Source organism: Aspergillus ambiguus (genome assembly GCF_047715705.1).
Source record: "Aspergillus ambiguus strain CBS 117.58 unplaced genomic scaffold BDV59scaffold_24, whole genome shotgun sequence".
Classification (NCBI taxonomy): domain Eukaryota; kingdom Fungi; phylum Ascomycota; class Eurotiomycetes; order Eurotiales; family Aspergillaceae; genus Aspergillus; species Aspergillus ambiguus.
Genome location: NW_027395537.1, coordinates 219,729 through 236,568, shown reverse-complemented (window position 1 = coordinate 236,568; position 16,840 = coordinate 219,729). Strand labels below are relative to the sequence as shown.

The 16,840-nt window shown below is 53.3% G+C and overlaps 7 protein-coding genes across 7 annotated transcripts; 4 read left to right on the top strand and 3 right to left on the bottom strand.

Annotated features, from left to right (window-relative positions):
* Window positions 1-3: 3 nt before the first annotated feature.
* On the top strand, window positions 4-1,453 carry BDV59DRAFT_182004 (6-phosphogluconate dehydrogenase). Its single transcript, XM_073690322.1, has 2 exons — window positions 4-351; window positions 413-1,453. The coding sequence occupies exons 1-2, from the start codon at window positions 169-171 to the stop codon at window positions 1,148-1,150; spliced, it is 921 nt and encodes a 306-aa protein (XP_073546310.1). The 5' UTR covers window positions 4-168; the 3' UTR covers window positions 1,151-1,453.
* Window positions 1,454-2,133: 680 nt separating this feature from the next.
* Window positions 2,134-4,027, top strand: BDV59DRAFT_203452 (putative RNA binding protein MSSP-2; the record flags this gene model as incomplete). The annotated part of the gene is made up of 6 exons (XM_073694270.1): window positions 2,134-2,885; window positions 2,938-3,028; window positions 3,078-3,167; window positions 3,222-3,316; window positions 3,371-3,685; window positions 3,739-4,027. 6 exons carry the CDS (start codon window positions 2,134-2,136, stop codon window positions 4,025-4,027), a joined length of 1,632 nt encoding a protein of 543 aa, XP_073546309.1.
* Window positions 4,028-4,443: 416 nt separating this feature from the next.
* BDV59DRAFT_65706 (FAD synthase) lies at window positions 4,444-5,724 on the bottom strand. The gene has a single exon (XM_073696849.1). It carries the CDS (start codon window positions 5,638-5,640, stop codon window positions 4,678-4,680), a length of 963 nt encoding a protein of 320 aa, XP_073546308.1. The 5' UTR covers window positions 5,641-5,724; the 3' UTR covers window positions 4,444-4,677.
* Window positions 5,725-5,837: 113 nt separating this feature from the next.
* BDV59DRAFT_182000 (uncharacterized protein) lies at window positions 5,838-6,762 on the bottom strand. Its single transcript, XM_073690321.1, has 3 exons — window positions 6,614-6,762; window positions 6,512-6,555; window positions 5,838-6,450 (listed from the first exon to the last, which is right to left on the bottom strand). Exons 1-3 carry the CDS (start codon window positions 6,674-6,676, stop codon window positions 5,922-5,924), a joined length of 636 nt encoding a protein of 211 aa, XP_073546307.1. The 5' UTR covers window positions 6,677-6,762; the 3' UTR covers window positions 5,838-5,921.
* On the top strand, window positions 6,753-9,404 carry dbp4 (RNA-dependent ATPase HCA4; the record flags this gene model as incomplete). The annotated part of the gene is made up of 2 exons (XM_073692363.1): window positions 6,753-6,775; window positions 7,001-9,404. 2 exons carry the CDS (start codon window positions 6,753-6,755, stop codon window positions 9,402-9,404), a joined length of 2,427 nt encoding a protein of 808 aa, XP_073546306.1.
* Window positions 9,405-9,614: 210 nt separating this feature from the next.
* BDV59DRAFT_65699 (amino acid permease) lies at window positions 9,615-11,808 on the top strand. Its single transcript, XM_073696848.1, has 6 exons — window positions 9,615-10,153; window positions 10,221-10,422; window positions 10,477-10,518; window positions 10,565-10,713; window positions 10,763-11,227; window positions 11,281-11,808. The coding sequence occupies exons 1-6, from the start codon at window positions 9,825-9,827 to the stop codon at window positions 11,765-11,767; spliced, it is 1,674 nt and encodes a 557-aa protein (XP_073546305.1). The 5' UTR covers window positions 9,615-9,824; the 3' UTR covers window positions 11,768-11,808.
* An 826-nt stretch (window positions 11,809-12,634) lies between these two features.
* Window positions 12,635-14,189, bottom strand: sclB (putative C6 transcription factor; the record flags this gene model as incomplete). Its single annotated transcript, XM_073692362.1, has 2 exons — window positions 12,635-13,633; window positions 13,686-14,189. The coding sequence occupies 2 exons, from the start codon at window positions 14,187-14,189 to the stop codon at window positions 12,635-12,637; spliced, it is 1,503 nt and encodes a 500-aa protein (XP_073546304.1).
* Between the last annotated feature and the right edge of the window lie 2,651 nt (window positions 14,190-16,840).

The following is a 16,840-nucleotide window of genomic DNA, read 5'->3' as shown; positions in this document are numbered from 1 at the left end:
GGATTTATCGGCTTGGGACAAATGGGTACGTTTATATTCATATGTACGGATCTGTTATGGTAGTACTATGACGATGGGCCGACAGTGTTGGGATTGGAGAAGGGATAGAAATGAGCAACTGAATCTAGACACAGAAGACTGATCTAACACTGCTTGTTAGGATACAACATGGCCAAGAACCTCCGCGCCAAGATTCCCACATCTGATACACTCGTCATCCGCGACGTGAACGAAGCTGCGTCGAAGCGGTTTGTTGAGGAGACTCAAGCATCTGCGCGAGAAAGTGGGCTCGAGCCCGACGCGATGAAAGTTCTGGTCGCCGAAAATGCTAGAGAGGTGGCTGAGCAGTCGGTACGTGTGACGTCGCGATGTAAACGCAAGCCGTTGTCACAAATTCTGACAGCCGCGCCAGACAGTGATTGTCACCAGCCTCCCGGAGCCGGAACACGTAAAAGGCGTCTTCCATTGTATTCTGCGGCCAGGGGAACTTCCCACCCTGGAACAAGAGCGATTGTTCATTGATACTTCCACTATTGACCCTGCGTCGAGCAAGGAATTGGCCAATGCCATCCACACGACTCGGCAGGGGCGCTTTGTGGACGCGCCTATGTCGGGTGGCGTCGTTGGTGCCCGTGCGGGAACGCTATCATTCATGTTCGGTGCATCGTCCCAGACCGGCGAGCTCATCGAGCGGGTCCGATCCGTGTTGATGCTTATGGGAAAGAAAGCCTGGCACATGGGACCACCCGGCACGGGGGTGTCTGGAAAACTTGCCAACAACTATATTCTAGCGATCAACAACATCGCTACGGCGGAAGCCATGAACCTCGGAATGCGATGGGGCCTGGATCCGAAAACCCTGGCGGAGATGGTGAACACGTCGACGGGCCGTTGTTGGCCCATGGAGGTCAATAACCCGGTCCCGGGCGTGGTGGAGACGGCGCCTGCCTCCCGGGGTTACGAAGGTGGATTTGGGGTGAGCTTGATGAACAAGGACTTGCGCCTTGCGCTCACGGCGGCGAAGGAGTCGGGGACTCCGCTTGCGCTGGGCGACCAGGCGCGTGGGGTGTACAACGCGGTGGAAGAGGAGCATCGTGGAAAGGACTTTTCGGTGGTATACAAATGGCTCCAGGATCGGTCCCAGCAGTGAGGGTTTGCTTTTGATTTGAGTTCTGGAGATTGTCATCCTTGATCTCTCCTGTCTTGCCGTTCTGCTTGTCTTGCTGTTCTGTTCTCGACTCTGCTTCTCGGCGTACCAGCATCATAGATTCGGTTTCGGCGAAAGTGAGACTGTCGATGGATACCCTCTTCGCATTTGTGGATGTCCGGGGATGCATGGTCAAGAAGCGGTGCGTTTTTATCTCTGACCAAATGTTGCATAGTTAGTCCTACTTGACTTGTAGGGCCCCTTACGGATACAGTGCAATAAAAACCTGTTACAAGAAAACAAAGGCCAGGGACAAACAGATGATGAAGGTTCAAACAGCCAGCGTGGGACTTAGACTGGATTCGTGAAGTCTGCTTTGTTTCCCGAAAAGGAAATATCTAAGAGTCCGGAGCTGTGTAGATCGATGATCATCCGCACTTCACAGTGTCTTCACAATGCCTAGGTATCACTGTCAATCTATGTCGGTGACTGCATTCAAAACTGCCTTCCTCGTGGGCCCTACAGAGCTGTGTGAAGCCTCCGGTGCCCCAGGCAGCGACGCTGACGATGTAATCACACTGGAGCTCCTTCTCTTCTCGGCGTTGAATCCCTTCACCCACATCTTCCTTCCCTCTTCTCTTGTGTCTCTCGTTTGTCAACTTTCTCCTCCTCGTCGTCCCTCGCTTGGCTTTCTCTTCTCTTCTCATCTCCCTTTCTCCCCGTCCCATCATCCTCCATCCCATCTACTCCCCGCCCATCATCGTTTCCTCTATACTCCCCAGGTATCGACCTTGTCCTTCGAGCCCTCGCTCATATTCTCTTATTTCTCATCCAAAACTCCCTTGGGATTACACTTCTTCGATCGTTTCCCATCTTTCTTCGTTATCGGCTCACGCATCTGTCGTTGAGGTGAGTGATTCCATCTCCGGACGCCATCGGTGTCGACCGATCCAATGCTCACCATATACCCCTTCAGAACTACTACCATGCATCCACAGGCGGTTTCTGAGCCCCTTCAGCCCCATGCGGGTCAGCCGGGTCAGATTCGTCATGATGCACGCGCCAACATGGCCCCCATTTTCAATGCTCTCAATCTTCAGCATCAGCGTGCTGGACGCAAGTTTGGCAACATGGATATCCAGGGAGCTCAGCGTGCTCACTACCAGAATCCCATGATAATCCCCCCCTTCTTTTTGCCCCTGTCTCCCTTCTCCCCGACTCCAGCTCCCGCTCCTGAGCAGGTAGGCCAGATGCCATTCTTGCCGACTAGCATTTACCAGAACCCGGCGCTGTGTGCCCCTCTGTCGGGCTATCCCATGCCATACCTTCTAAACAACAGCGAAGAGCAAAAGCACGCTGGCCACCAGGGTCATGAGTCTGGTAATCAGACTGAGTATTTTAACCCCACTCTTCCTACCTATTTGAATACTCTCGCCCAGATGGGCCCAACTCTGCCCTTCCAGATGATGAAGACATCCACCGGATACATGCTTCAGGACATTGAGAGCATCACTCAGCAAGAACCAGCAATTCCACGCGCTATTCCGGCTATGTGGACCAACCCATCTGAGCTGACTCTCGCGAAGTGCCTTGAAAACCGCGAGGGTATCACCAACGTCTACATCAGAGGTTTCCTCCCTGAGACTACCGACGAGATGTTGTATTCCTACGCATCGCGCTTTGGGAAGATCGACCGGTGCAAAGCTATTGTGGATCTCGACACTGGCCTCTGCAAGGGGTGAGTCTCCAGCAGACGGCGGACATGCGTCGTGTACTGATCTGGTATGCAGTTTTGGCTTTGTGCAGTACTTCAACTTTGAATCGTGCGAGAATTGTATCCGGGCCTTTTTCTACCTAGGCTATCAAGCTAGTTTTGCTCAGGTAACTAACCACACCCCCTCGTTGCAGATCAGTTTCTGACGTGCCATAGAAATCACGCAACTCTCGTCTCAAGGACCTGGAAGACAAGACGTCCACTAACATCTACTGCACTAATCTTCCAATTGAATGGACTGAGGCAGTACATTTCCCTGTGTGTCCGAGATATGAAATCCACTAACCATGCTTGCCATAGGACCTTCGTCGCCATTTCGAGCCCTATCGTGTTGTTTCCGAGAAGATTAGCCGTGACGAGAAGACCGGTGTAAGCAAGGAAGTTGGCTTTGCTCGGTGAGTCTCCGCAGCGATCGTGTAACACGATATGTTCTAACCTGTCTTTGACAGATTTGAGACCCGTGAGATAGCAGAGAAGGTGCTGGCTGAGTTCCACAATGCTGTTGGCAAAGATGGAGTGAAGCTGCTTCTCCGTTTTGCCGATACAAAGGCCCAGAAGCTGCTTAAGCAGCAGAGCAATGAGCGCCGCGCCTATCGTGCTGGCGAGTACAACTACTCGGTCGAAATCATCCAGGGCTCCCCTTCACCCTCTTTGTCTCGCCTCCAGCAGACCGCTTCTCATTTGAGTCCTAACTCCCAGAACAGTTATGCATCTCCTGTTGGAGTTGGGTCCACCTGGACTCCTGCGACTTCCATCTCGCCCCCGTACATTCCCTTGTGGCTATGTGTACTGTAGGATTACTGACGAGCTCGTTTAGATATCCTTTGGTAAAGAACCAATTTGGCAGTGTACGCCTCAATTCTTGGCCTTCCAAGAACAGTCCCGCAGGGCAGGAAAACACGCCCTTGTTCCGTGGACGGTTCTCTTCCCACCGCAATGGCTGGCCTGAGAACATCGCCAGCGCCAATTCCAAGCCTGCTTTCCCTGGAATACCTTCTGCAGAGCGTCGCTCCAGTCCTCGGAAGGAAAATCTCAAGGCAGAGTCCCTCTCTCCAGTGTCTTCCCGCAAGGAGATCTATATGCATTCTCCACGCTCTGCTATTTGAGCAGACATCGTCCGCCGTCCTTGATTCGGTGGTCGTTTCAAGTATCCGTATGCTTCCAACTCTTCCACGATCATACATACGTACATGCTCCCATGCCTACATCCATTAGGAAAAGTAGACCGAAGAACCGGGCACTTCGCCTTTTACTTTCAGTTGAAGCTTCTTTTTGTCGAGGGGATTGAGCTTTTGAAGTCCTTTGTGAGCGTATCTTTTGTCCATTTCTTGATGACAGCAGACTTCTATGGTCAACCGAAGGTTTAACATGTATGGTTCAGATTTGTCAGAGCTTGAGCACAGGATGCCAAACGCCCAAAAAAAGTTGAAAACGGAAAATCGGCCAAAAAAGGGGAAGCGAAACGAGAGAAGTTCCACAAAGGTTGCAAATTTCTGTATCTGTCTAACAGCACATGGTCGTCCTCTGACAGGTAATGCACCAGTCTAATAATTAACAAGGTGTTTCGTTAAACAGGCGGTCATGACTCAAGTAGGGGTAACTGGTGTCGAGGTAAATGCAAAACCAAATCTATAGTATCAACAGGGGGCACACGACCATAGCCGGCAAGGTGTGGAGAGGAAGCAGGTGTATCCATGGAGGGGGAAGATGAAAGGCCGAGATATAAGGAGCGGAGTACATGGGGACTGGGGTGTATTTAGTTACGTCCGAGGCGTTCTTCGAGATCCTCTGTCAGCTCGTATGCCGGACGGTACCGTTGAGCTTGATCTTGGGCGTCTTTCTCGCCCGAAAGACTTTCGGCGTGGGAGTCAATGCGCAGTTTCGGGTTGGGATATGTGTCGGTCTGGCCGCCCAGACTGGTGTATCCCTGATCGTAGAGGGGACAGTAGCGCAGACGCAGATGGCGGATAAAGGCCCAGATCTCGGCGTAATGCCAGTCGATGACGGGATGGATGCGGACGAAGTCGGGCCAGCCGCGATCGGTGCGGTCGAAATGGGTCAGTTTGGCGCCGTGGGGGTCGGTGCGGCGGGTGCCGACGAAGATGGCCTTGACGGTGGGATTCAAGGCGAGATAGTTCTCGAAGCTGGAGCGGAGGGTCGACCGTGGCGGGTCGGTGGTGTACTTGATGATGTCGAGGTGATAGGCGCGGGCCGACCAGCGGACGAAATCCTCCACGGCGGGGAAGGGGTCCGGCGGGAGGGCGTAGATAGCCGGGAGGGAGGGTCGGCCTCCCTCACTGGGGGGTGGGAGCGGGTGCAGACTGGCGAGGAAGAGCACGAGGAGTACGAGACAGTCTTTTCCGCCGTTGTAGGACAGGGACAGCTCGGTGAGCTGGTAACGTGTGAGCGCGGAGGCGACGACGTCGAGCGAGATGCGGGTTTGACGTTGCACGGCGGCGAGAAGGGAGTCGGCGGGGTGGGATTCGTGGAGGAAGGAGTGAATTTGCGTGTGACATTGGGCGACGACGTCGGAGAGGGTGGTGGAGGGAGACGCGGAGCAACAGGAGGAAGAAGAGGAGGACTCGGGGGTGGTATATACTGATGTTGTGGACGGGGTGGAGGGCTGCGTGGTGAAGATCGAAGGGCATGCGGTCATGAACTTTGCGGAGCCATTGTGCTGATGAGGACGATAGACCGAGTCGGTCATGCTTTCGGTCATGGTTTTGGGGGACACGAGAGAGAATGGGGTGAGGGGGAGGGCAGAGGAGAGGGTGAGGTTGGAATATAGATAGCGAGATCGATTGATGGTCGGTAGAATGTTCTGGTCGTCCGAGGAGGTTTTGACGTCGCCCCGCGCCCCGCATCCCCGCTGACCGCTTTCTTATCTAAATCTGGTTTACTGACTACAGAGTACTCGTACAGTCGAGTACTTCTATACTCCTACAGAAGGTATATGATTAAGGAGATTCAAACATGTAGAATTATACTATAGAGCGACACTCAGCCCAGCACCTTCATCTTCTTTTTCTTCTTCTCGCCGCTCTTCTTCTGTCCCTTCTGCCAATCGCGCCAGCTGCCAATCCGCTCCTCTCGACTGTCTTCCCACGCCTTGTCTTGGTCCCGTTTGCGTTTCCGAGCTTCAATCTCCTCCTCTTCTTTGCGTCGCTCCCGTCCTTCCTCCTGTAGTCGCGCCTTGGCCTGTCTCCGTCGCCGCGCTTCTTCCTCCAGGAGTACCTGGACGGTCTTCTGCCGCCATTCCTTCTTGAATGCTTCCGTCTTCAGCTCGGGCGAATCGAGTGTATATTTGTGTTCGCGGATCAGGAGTCGTCGTGCGTCGGCAATACATTCGTCCAGATACGTCCGCGCTTTCTCATCGAGCAGAGATGCGTGTGCTTTCTTCAATCGATCAAAGGCGTCTGGCGCCGCCGGGTTTTTCGTCTTGTCCGGATGGATCAGAAGGGATTTTTTGCGATATTGGATTTTGATGTCTTTCTCCGTGACACCGGGCTGAAGATCTAGGACGGAGTATCTATTCACGAGTCCGTAGTTAGTCACTACAAAGCCTGTAGCCAGTCCAGCGCATGTCTTACGCGTCTAGTGAAAATGCCTTGCGAATGCGGTCAATCTCTGCGTCCTGCAAGATCGGTCAGTCTCTTCCTTCCCAGCCACACTCGAGGACGGGCGAAGCGAACCTTGTCAAAGTCCGACGCCTCTCTTTCGAGCGCGTCGAGGGCGTCTTGCTCATCTCCAGACATATTTCTTGTGATTGACCACGATATTCACCGCCGAGGAAGCCACAACAGTCGTGTGCGGAATGGAGGAACGGATCGCATGCCTGAGCAGAAACCCACGAGGTAGAGCGAGAGAGAGAGAGAACGATAAGCCCGTTATCACCCGCTGACTCAGCCCCTCCCCGACCGGCAGAAAAAAAGTTGGCTCCGACCGCCCGCGATCTCTTGGACCGAAAAAATAACGAGAAATCAATACTCAGCACTTCTTCCCCTCCCATCGTTCAACACGGAGACCCAGCAACTCCTGTGAAGTGAGCGCATGATGGCTCCTCCCAATGGTGCGCGCAGTGGGAAACATGCGAAAGCCTCCCAGCGAACCAACTTGAAGCGCAAGCGTGCGCAGGAAGACCTTTCTTCCCTCATCCAACGAGTCGAAGATCTCGATCTCAAGGAGTCCTTTAAGGCCTTCACCGACCTGCCTCTCTCCGAACCGACGCTGTCTGGCCTGTCCGCTTCGCATTACAAGACCCTCACTGATATTCAGTCTCGCGCCGTGAGCCATGCCTTGAAGGGCCGCGACATCCTCGGAGCCGCGAAGACCGGCAGCGGCAAGACGCTGGCCTTCCTCATTCCCATCCTGGAGAACCTGTACCGTAAACAATGGTCCGAACACGACGGATTGGGCGCTCTGGTTCTGTCGCCGACCCGCGAACTCGCCATCCAGATCTTCGAGGTCCTGCGGAAGGTCGGTCGCTACCATCATTTCTCGGCTGGGCTGGTTATCGGCGGAAAGAGTCTGCGGGAGGAACAGGAAAGACTGGGGAGGATGAACATCCTGGTTTGTACGCCCGGTCGAATGCTGCAGCATCTGGACCAGACGGCCTTGTTCGACACCTACAACCTGCAGATGCTCGTGCTGGACGAAGCGGATCGCATCATGGATATGGGGTTCCAGACGACAGTGGACGCGATCATCGGCCATATTCCTAAGGAGCGCCAGACCATGCTCTTCAGCGCCACCCAAACAAAGAAAGTATCGGACTTGGCTCGGTTGAGTTTGCAGGATCCCGAGTACGTCTCCGTCCATGAGGCGGCGGCGTCCGCCACCCCGTCCACCCTTCAACAGCACTACGTTGTCACACCACTACCGCAAAAGCTCGACGTTCTGTGGAGCTTCATTCGCAGCAATCTCAAATCGAAAACGCTTGTCTTTCTGTCCTCCGGCAAGCAGGTGCGCTTTGTCTACGAGGCCTTCCGCCATCTCCAACCCGGTATCCCATTGATGCATCTTCACGGACGCCAGAAGCAGGGGGGCCGTCTCGATATTACGACCAAGTACTCGCAGGCAAAGCATGCCGTGCTCTTCGCGACCGACGTTGCTGCCCGCGGTCTTGATTTCCCGGCCGTTGACTGGGTCATTCAGCTGGACTGTCCCGAAGATGCCGATACTTATATTCACCGAGTTGGGCGGACGGCCCGGTATGAGCGTGACGGTCGAGCGGTATTGTTCCTCGACCCCAGTGAGGAACCGGGGATGCTCAAGCGGCTCGAACAGAAGAAGGTCCCGATCGAGAAGATAAACGTCAAGGCCAACAAGCAGCAGAGCATCAAGAACCAGCTACAAAACATGTGTTTCAAGGATCCCGAACTCAAGTACGTGGGCCAAAAGGCCTTCATTTCCTACGTGAAGTCCGTCTACGTGCAGAAGGACAAGGAGATCTTCAAACTGAAGGACCTGAACCTTGAGGAATTCGCATCGAGCCTGGGTCTTCCCGGTGCGCCCCGCATCAAGTTCATCAAGGGTGATGACACCAAGGAACGCAAGAATGCGTCCCGTGCTGTGGCGCACTTATCCAGCGACGATGACGACGATGATGACGGCGCCGAGGCTGGAGAGAAGAAGACCAAGAAGGAGGCGCCGCAAGTGCGCACGAAATACGACCGCATGTTCGAACGCCGGAACCAGGACGTCCTGGCTGACCACTACTCGAAACTCATCAATGACGACGGAACATTGGCTGACCCCAAGGCCACTGACGAGGCCGACGAGGATGATGACTTCCTGTCTGTTAAGCGTCGCTTTGATGCGGGTGATAAGCAGCTGGAGGTGGGCGGCAGCTCGGACGAGTCTGGATCCGAATCTGAGGCAGAGACGACGGACAAGAAGGACGTCAAGGTGGTTAACATTGACGGTAAAGATCCCCTGGTTATCGACTCGAAACGCCGCGAGAAGCTACTCAAGTCCAAGAAGAAGTTGCTCAAGTTCAAAGGCAAGGGTTCCAAGCTCATCTACGACGACGAGGGTAACCCGCATGAGCTTTACGAGATGGAAGACGAGGAGCAGTTCCGCGCCAAGGGCGACGCCCGGGAGCAGCAAGCGCGGTTCCTGGCGGCGGAGGCGGAACGGACGCGCATGGCCGATGTGGAGGACAAGGCGCTGGTCAAGCAGAAGCGCCGCGAGAAGAAAGAGAAGCGCAAAGCCCGCGAACGCGAACTCCTGGCAGAGGAGGAAGAGGAGGAGAGGGTGGCTCAGCTTCCTCCGCGCGGAGACGACGAGGGCGATGGAGACCGATTCTCCCCATCAGAAGACGAAGCACCTCGTCCCAGCAAGAAGCAGCGGGTGCGGATGGCCGAACCCGACGAAAGCGAGGAAGAGCGGCGTCCAAAGAAGCCCAAGGCGGGTGCCGAAGGGCCCAAGCAGATCCAGACTTTGGAGGATCTGGAATCGTTGGCTACAGGGCTGCTTGGTTGATGGATGGGAACTGTGTGCATCGATATATCCTCTTGTTCAGTGTCTTTGTCTTTAGCGGAGTACAAAAGCATGTAATTACGGATAAACGAAGGCGAAGCTTTAGTCTACATGGGATAGTGGAGAGGCCCTAAAGCAGACCGTGGATCAACCCCCCGCCGTCGGCAACAGACCCGACACTAAAACCCATTAGCCCGCTTCACCTTCAGGATTCGCCATTGTACGTAATTTTTTTTGATCACGTCATGCGCCTACTGCCTCGATGCAACTCTAGAAAGCCTACTTTAGCTCAGGCCGCGGCAGATCCTGTCAGAGGAGGAGTATCTTTACATCCTTCGCCCTCTGCAGTTCGATGCTCCTTGCGCGGAGTTGTGTAGCATCGCACAACATTCTCCTGATTGCAGAACAGGGCGCTTGTCTATAATGACCGTCTACGACCAGGAGAAACACCACGCGACAGCGGGCGCAGGGTCCGTAGGGGACCTAGAGAACCCAGATTACAGCAATGGGCACATCAACGCCGACCAGCTGGCGCGCAAGCTATCTCCCCGCCAGGTGCAGATGATTGCAATCGGCGGCACGATTGGGACAGGCCTGTTCCTCGGCACGGGGAAAGCCCTAGCAACAGGAGGTCCGGCGTCCATGCTCATCTCATACGCGATCTGCGGTGGGATTGTCTTCGTGACCATGCTGTGTCTCGGCGAGATGGCGGCATTTATACCTGTGGCGGGGTCCTTCTGCACGTTTGCTGGGTGGGTGACACCACTGCGTCTGGGGATGTTTGAATGCTTGGAATCGGTCGCGCTGACAAGCTTTTAGACGGTTCGTCGATGATGCCCTGGGGTTCGCCCTGACGTGGAACTACTGGTTCAATGATGCTGTTTCTACCGCGTCCGATATCATCGCGCTTCAGCTCTTGTTGGAGTTTTGGACGGATAATTTTCCCGGGTGGGCCATCAGCTTGATCTTCCTTGTCGTTGTTCTCGGATTTAACGTGCTCTCCGTGAAGGTCTATGGCGAGGTAAGATTCCTCGAGCATACTTGGGTGGGACGGGCTAACGGATGCATTCCACAGGTCGAATACTGGCTCAGTTTGCTCAAAGTGGTTACTATCATTGTATGTTGCGTCAACGCTCTCTGGGACGCTTGAGCTAACAGTCCAGATCTTCATCATCCTCGGAATCGCTGTCAACTGCGGTGGGAACACCGAGAACAAGTACATCGGCGACAAGTACTTCTACGTCGGAGACGCGCCGTTTGTCGGTGGCATTGGAGGATTCGCCTCCGTCTTCGTGACAGCCTCATTTGCATAGTTCGTGCCCATGTCTAGACGCATGCGATACTTAGTTAACCCATCCCAGCGGGGGCACCGAATCCATTGCCGTAACGGCCGGCGAGACCAAAGACCCAGCCAAGAACCTCCCCAAAGTCGTCCGCAATGTCTTCTGGCGCATCATCCTATTCTACATCGTGTCGATCGTAATCATCGGGCTTAACGTGCCGTATAACTACCCAGGTCTCTCCGAAGAGAACACTGCTACGAGTCCGTTCACTATTGTCTTCGTCCAGGCCGGTAGCGCCGTCGCCGGCAGTTTCATCAATGCCGTACTGATGACCAGTGTCATTTCCGCCGCAAACCACGCCCTCTTCGCCGGGTCTCGTCTCCTCTACACGCTCGCCGTAGACGGTTATGCCCCGCGCTTTTTCGGCCACCTCAATCGCTTCCAAGTCCCCTGGGTCGCCGTGCTCACTACGTCCGTCATCAGCGGGTTGTGCTTCGGCGCGAGCTACATCGGAGCCGGTCAATTATGGTCGTGGTTGCAGAAGTATGTCCGCGTCTCGCCCATGAACAAATCAGCCATGCTAACCCCCGGCACAGTATTGTCGGTGTCTCCAACCAGCTGTCCTGGACATGCATCGGCCTCGCATCCCTGCGGTTCCGCGCCGCCATCCGCCGCCAGAACCTGGAACATCTCCTCCCGTTCAAGAACTGGACCTACCCCATCGGGCCGATCATCGCTGTGTGCCTGAACATCGTGCTCATTCTCGTACAGGGATGGTCGTGTTTCAGCCCGAGCTTCCAGCCCGTTGATTTCGTTTCGTATTATATCGAGATCCCCATCATGGTGGTTATGTTCTTGGGATGGAAACTAATCAAACGGACACGCTTCGTCCGGTTAGACGAGATGGACTTGGAAACGGATCGGTATACGTTCCTCTCGCGCGGCAGCGACGATGCGGGCGTCGACACCGGAGAGGCCGATCCGCAGACGCGGCGGAGAAACAAGTTCTCTGGATATTTAGGAGAGAAGGGCGGTCGTTGGACAAAGCGATTGAAGAGATTCGGGATGTGGTTGTTTTTCTAGAGTTGTATTGATTATATATTTCGGATATAGAAGGTTATGCGGTGAATGAAACTTGTATATACATTCATTCTATGTACACAGTGGATTGGAAGGGTTCTATGCGGCTGGAACTTGGCCTAGCCGCGTAAGACATGCTTAGACGTACCGAGTATGACGACAAGCGAGCCAGCGTGGCTTCGTGGCAATGCTGTCTGCCTAGGTCATAGAAGATCTACGACTCCGCCTGTCGTGATCGTCGGCTGATATATTGGGGTGTTTTATAGGCCAGACTACATTCAATTCTATATTTAGCCCAAAGAGGCAGCGTTGTGCTGTCCTAATGTGCATCAGACGAATTATAGATTATATATACTTGCTCTATTTCTCCAATTCTGTTTCATTATAGGTCCCCAGAGCTCAAGTGGGTAACAAGGAAGGAAATCAACGCAGCCCCTCATGCAGGATGATGATAATGCAAATCTTATGGCAATGCCTGACCCTAAACAAAATGACGCCATCTATAGTATTGGGGAACACACTCAAGGCCTGAGGTTATATATCCTCGATGTAAACACGTAATGCATCGTCCGAACGACCAAGCTCCATGCAATTGATGAAATGACAAACAAAGGAAATTCGCATGGACTCCGACGTTGTACAGCAAACAGCAATGGTGGTGATAATGGGGAAATGCGTAGGAGTATTTTTGGACAAAGGAAATTGTGGACATAAGAAATATATGTCGAATGTGATCACAAAACAATGCCACAAAGGAAATATACATTAAAATCATTAACTGTTGTAGACCCGGCTACAGAATGGGACTCGATGAGGCGCCTGGCACCCCGATCAAGAGAATATAGGGATGCTTTGCTGGTGAACCCCGTCTCAATCGTTCACCATATCATCCAAAGCCATCTTTTGCCGTTTGGCTGGCCTGGAGTCACCTGTATCGACTTCTGATGAAGGCTCGTCCCGTCCGTGCAAGGACGACATCGAAAGATGCCTCGGCGTAGCCTCCGACACGGGCGGAAGAGGTCGAGATGCCGGCTCTCCGTAACTGAACTCTCCCATTGACTGGCGCATATGGCTGCTGGGGGATATCGGGGGCATCAGGCCCTGTGATGGGGCCTGATGTCGCTGGTCTTGCTGCAGAAACTGCTCCCGAGTCCGAGGTGACCACAGTGTCGGGTATGGATCACTTAGACGGTGCCCGTGGGGACTGGACCCAGGGGTTGTCATGGGGGGCGGGTAGATTGGCGGAAGCCTCACAGGTGATTCCATGAAGCTCTCCCGGGCATCCCTGGTTGGGGCTTCGCCAATCGACAGGCGGTTGGGCATTCGAGTACTCTCTTGGTACGAGGAGACGGGGATACCAAAGGACTGCTGGTATTGTGGTGGTGAGGTGCTAGGTTGCAACGCTTGGCCTGGATACGAGGAAATTGGTCGCCCCATTCCCGGGGGCATACGACCCGCCCCTAGCGTCGGATTGAACGCAGTCGTCATCGGAATGAAGGTTGGAGGTGACGCCGCTGTCAAGGACTGGATGGATCCTGAGGACGAGAACCGCCTGTGGCCCATGCTTCTCGGCATTGAGAGTGCAGGGTCTACAACCGCCGAATAGGCAGGAGGCCAACGGTGTGGTTGCGTCGGTGCAGCCCTCAGCCCTAACGCCCCGGCCGTGCCCCCCGGCATCTGAAGATCTGTCATGGGCCGTAGTTCCCGGGACGATGTTGCCCTATGCATACTGCGTCTTAGCTGGGTTCCCTGCTGTTCCCCTGGCACTCCTCGGGTGTCCACTTGTGATGCAAAGGCCCGCATGGATGCCTCTTCTGCCTTTAATGGTGGTCTGCCTCGCTTTTTGTGTGTAACATCGACACAAGTTGCCTGACTTCAGTTTAGCCAAGAGAATCCCTAGAAGAACATATCGATGGCTTACTTCTTTCCCGGACAGGACACACCTCCTACACGGCCGTGCTGGATCACAACCCAAGTGCTTCTTCTTGCAGTTCACGCAGGCCGATGCCACATGCGCCTTCGTTCGTCGAGTCCCCCTTTGAGGTAACGTTCTGGTACTTGCCACTGGAGGGGAGGTCCCAAAAGGAGGTTGCGAGAAAGTGGATGTGGAAATTTGCGGGGCTCCTGGGCCAACGAGCGTTGGGGGATACCGAGGTGGAAATGTGTCACTGCCGGTGACCAGCGGCCGTGATAATTCATCCCCTGGAGTGGAAGCCACATGATGCGATAACGGAGCCTGAGAGGAAGTCGTCACTGGAGACTGGGTAGCTAGGACGGGCCCGGGCACGCCAGCAGATGCTGCAGTAGATGTTACAGCTAGCGAAGCGTCTGCCGTTGTTACAGGTTGAGGGAGCTCTGGGTGACCGGGCCGTCGGGCGGTTCCAGATGTCTCCAGCTGGTCCTCAGCTGAGACCGAGCCGGACATAGAGCGAGGGGGTGGGAGATCCCGAGGAGTGCACCGTCGAGCATTTGTTGATCTGGTCAGATTCAGTGGAAGTCGATCTGGACCGGAGTAGATTCGGGGATGTCCAAAATCTGTCGCGATGAAGGATGAAGGGGGGAGCACTAATGATTGCATCTGGTGTGGTAGGCCCCCAGTGTCGATGGGAACTTGATCAACAGTAACAAGATGCGGACCGGATTGGACGGTGAACAAGGCAGCATGTCCAGCACAGATGAAGCGTTTGAGACGTATACTCGGTTGGGTGACGTTCAGCCGGCAGTCATCATTGAAACTCCACGCTTTGCAGTCGGAGGACTACAGGAGCTTATAATTAAGTCAGTTCGGAGCCACCATCGGAGGAGTCAAAAAAAGTAAACCAATATGTTTGGATCAGCAAGGCGAAACTAGATCGTGGCGGGCAGTTTTCCATAGCTTCGATGGTCGCTCTCTTGGGATCATTTATTGCAGCATGGCGGGCGATCAATGGAGCCAAGGAGTAAACCGGAGAAATACTTCAGGGTAGAAAAATACAAATAGAAAGGAAAACTAAAAATCAATTATAAAAAAAGGTATGGTCACCTTACCTTGCCTGCCACTAGGGCACTGGGTAGTAATATTCTTTTTTGGGGTCTGCCTATCTTCTGAATATAGGCTTTCTGATGTGGCCAAAAGGTAATATGAGAAATAACGGTGAACTATATCGGAAGGTGAGGCGTAATAATCCGGCAGGATCACCCAGTCCCTTTCCCAAAGGAGGATAAAGAGCACAAAAGAATGAGAAGAAAAGTAGAAGCAGAGCCAAGTGTAAACAGAATATGGTTCAGTCAAGACTTAGGGCTGCGTTCCTGGAAGCCTACGCTGGGACGTTCAGGCGGAGAGACTTGTGGCAAAGGGAGAATGCATTGAACCGTGGGCCTTTTCACCAAGAAGGGGGTGGGAGGACGATTAGCATTAACCTATTTGCCTTGCAGGCTATGACAGGGCTTATACCTTCCGGCAGATCCAGGCAGGACCCTGCTTGCTTGGGTTAAAAAAGGATGAGAACCGCGGGTGGGTAACAGTGGCCAGTGCAGGATGGACTAGCAGCCGATAGACTTGATCTCCAGCATGGTAGATCTCTTATGGGGCCTCCTGTCTTTCGAGTCGTTGGGTAAGGTACAGGCAATTATGTATGCTGGAATTGGTGGACTGAATAGCCCCAATCCTCCGGGGCAAATCGTCACAATGTATGGCATTCGGCCAGTCAGCTTCTCCTCACAGGCATTACTCAAGGACCATGGACAAGGACCATGGAGACTTTAGTGGATGATTGCTTTTTCATTTTCATTTGGATTGGGGATTTATTTTATTCGGTGGATGTGGGTGGGTAGCTTATTATTATTTTTATTTTTATTAATATTTTTTTTTTCCTATTGATTTTCATTCTCTCCCCTCCCTTTTACCTCTATAACATTTTCGATATTTCCTTCATTCTTCCCGTCTGCCCTACTGGAAGAGAGACAGTGGCTTGCATGAGAAGGGACTATTAGCAATCAGGGCCGCTGTCAGTGACACCCCCGAAAGGGCTAAATCACCTCTTGGAGAGGGGGGATGATCAAACGCCATCTTCCCAGATGAGAAAAGACCTGCATGTGGAGAGGGTAATTTTCTTCTTCTGGAATTATTTTAAAATTCCAATTATTATTATTTTTATTTCCCCCTCTGAATCGATGCCAATCAGGAGGTCAGGAAGCAAGGCAAAAAGATTGAGCAACGGATCGACGTCGGTGCCCGCCCGCTGCATCCATTGCCAATAGTCTGTTCGGCAAGGATGGGGAAGTGCGCATTCCGCCCCGTTTCGACATGCGCTATCGAATGAGAAGGGAAGTTGGGGGTCTCAGAGCCAGGATTTTAAGCTTGTCCGTCCAGTCATTGGGTTTGGCGGGAGGCAGACCTGTTCGTTTCGTGTATCGTTGGGTTCATGTACCCTATGGAGTTGCTCTTTTCCTGTCCAAAGTCCACTGGGCGCATCCTTGGTGGTGCCTTCTATGCTATGGCTTATGTTAGCATGCCCTCTCGTATTGGAGATCATACATGGATTAGTGATGGGTGCTCTCGTCTACACCACTGGGTCTTTGATTTACTTTTTATTTCGTTTTATTCATTTTATTCATTTTTTTGGCAACCGAGTTAAACAATTGAAAGGGAAAACTCCCACGTTTGCAGGAACCAATGGTTGCATTTCGTCAAGTTTCTTTTTCCGGAGTTCATGGTATAGCCACAGCGATATGCATGACGAGTCTCCCGAAAATAGCGCTCGTTAAGGCAACACCATTTATGAGAGGCTGAGCCCGTGGCCAGGGCCAGATGGTGACTGGGTAACTAGTCGTCATTCGTATACATTCTCTTTCAAAATAATAAATGGACGGATGGTATCATGGATTGACGAGCGCGGTCCGTCAAGCCCTCATGAATCAGTCTCGAGACACGCCCGAAGCTCCATGGGACAAATTATCCCGCAATATAATTGTCGTAAGAACAGATGGCTAATATGGAGTCTCTCTGAAGCTCCTCCCCCGACGCCAGCTCACCTGTCCGAGCAGTTGGAATGAGAGACAATAAGCTAGATAATTCTCCGCAGCCGGTTTAGGTTC

Excerpts from the sequence above, each read along its gene's own strand:
- BDV59DRAFT_182004 (XM_073690322.1), top strand. The coding sequence starts at position 169 with ATGGCCAAGAACCTCCGCGCCAAGATTCCCACATCTGATACACTCGTC. Across the intron at positions 352-412 it reads GAGAGGTGGCTGAGCAGTCG|ACAGTGATTGTCACCAGCCT; the intron begins GTACGTGTGACG and ends CAGCCGCGCCAG.
- BDV59DRAFT_65699 (XM_073696848.1), top strand. The coding sequence starts at position 9,825 with ATGACCGTCTACGACCAGGAGAAACACCACGCGACAGCGGGCGCAGGG. Across the intron at positions 10,154-10,220 it reads TCCTTCTGCACGTTTGCTGG|ACGGTTCGTCGATGATGCCC; the intron begins GTGGGTGACACC and ends ACAAGCTTTTAG. Across the intron at positions 10,519-10,564 it reads TCAAAGTGGTTACTATCATT|ATCTTCATCATCCTCGGAAT; the intron begins GTATGTTGCGTC and ends CTAACAGTCCAG.
- BDV59DRAFT_182000 (XM_073690321.1), bottom strand. The coding sequence starts at position 6,676 with ATGTCTGGAGATGAGCAAGACGCCCTCGACGCGCTCGAAAGAGAGGCG. Across the intron at positions 6,556-6,613 it reads AGGCGTCGGACTTTGACAAG|GACGCAGAGATTGACCGCAT; the intron begins GTTCGCTTCGCC and ends CCGATCTTGCAG. Across the intron at positions 6,451-6,511 it reads AAGGCATTTTCACTAGACGC|ATACTCCGTCCTAGATCTTC; the intron begins GTAAGACATGCG and ends ACTCGTGAATAG.
- BDV59DRAFT_65706 (XM_073696849.1), bottom strand. The coding sequence starts at position 5,640 with ATGACCGAAAGCATGACCGACTCGGTCTATCGTCCTCATCAGCACAAT.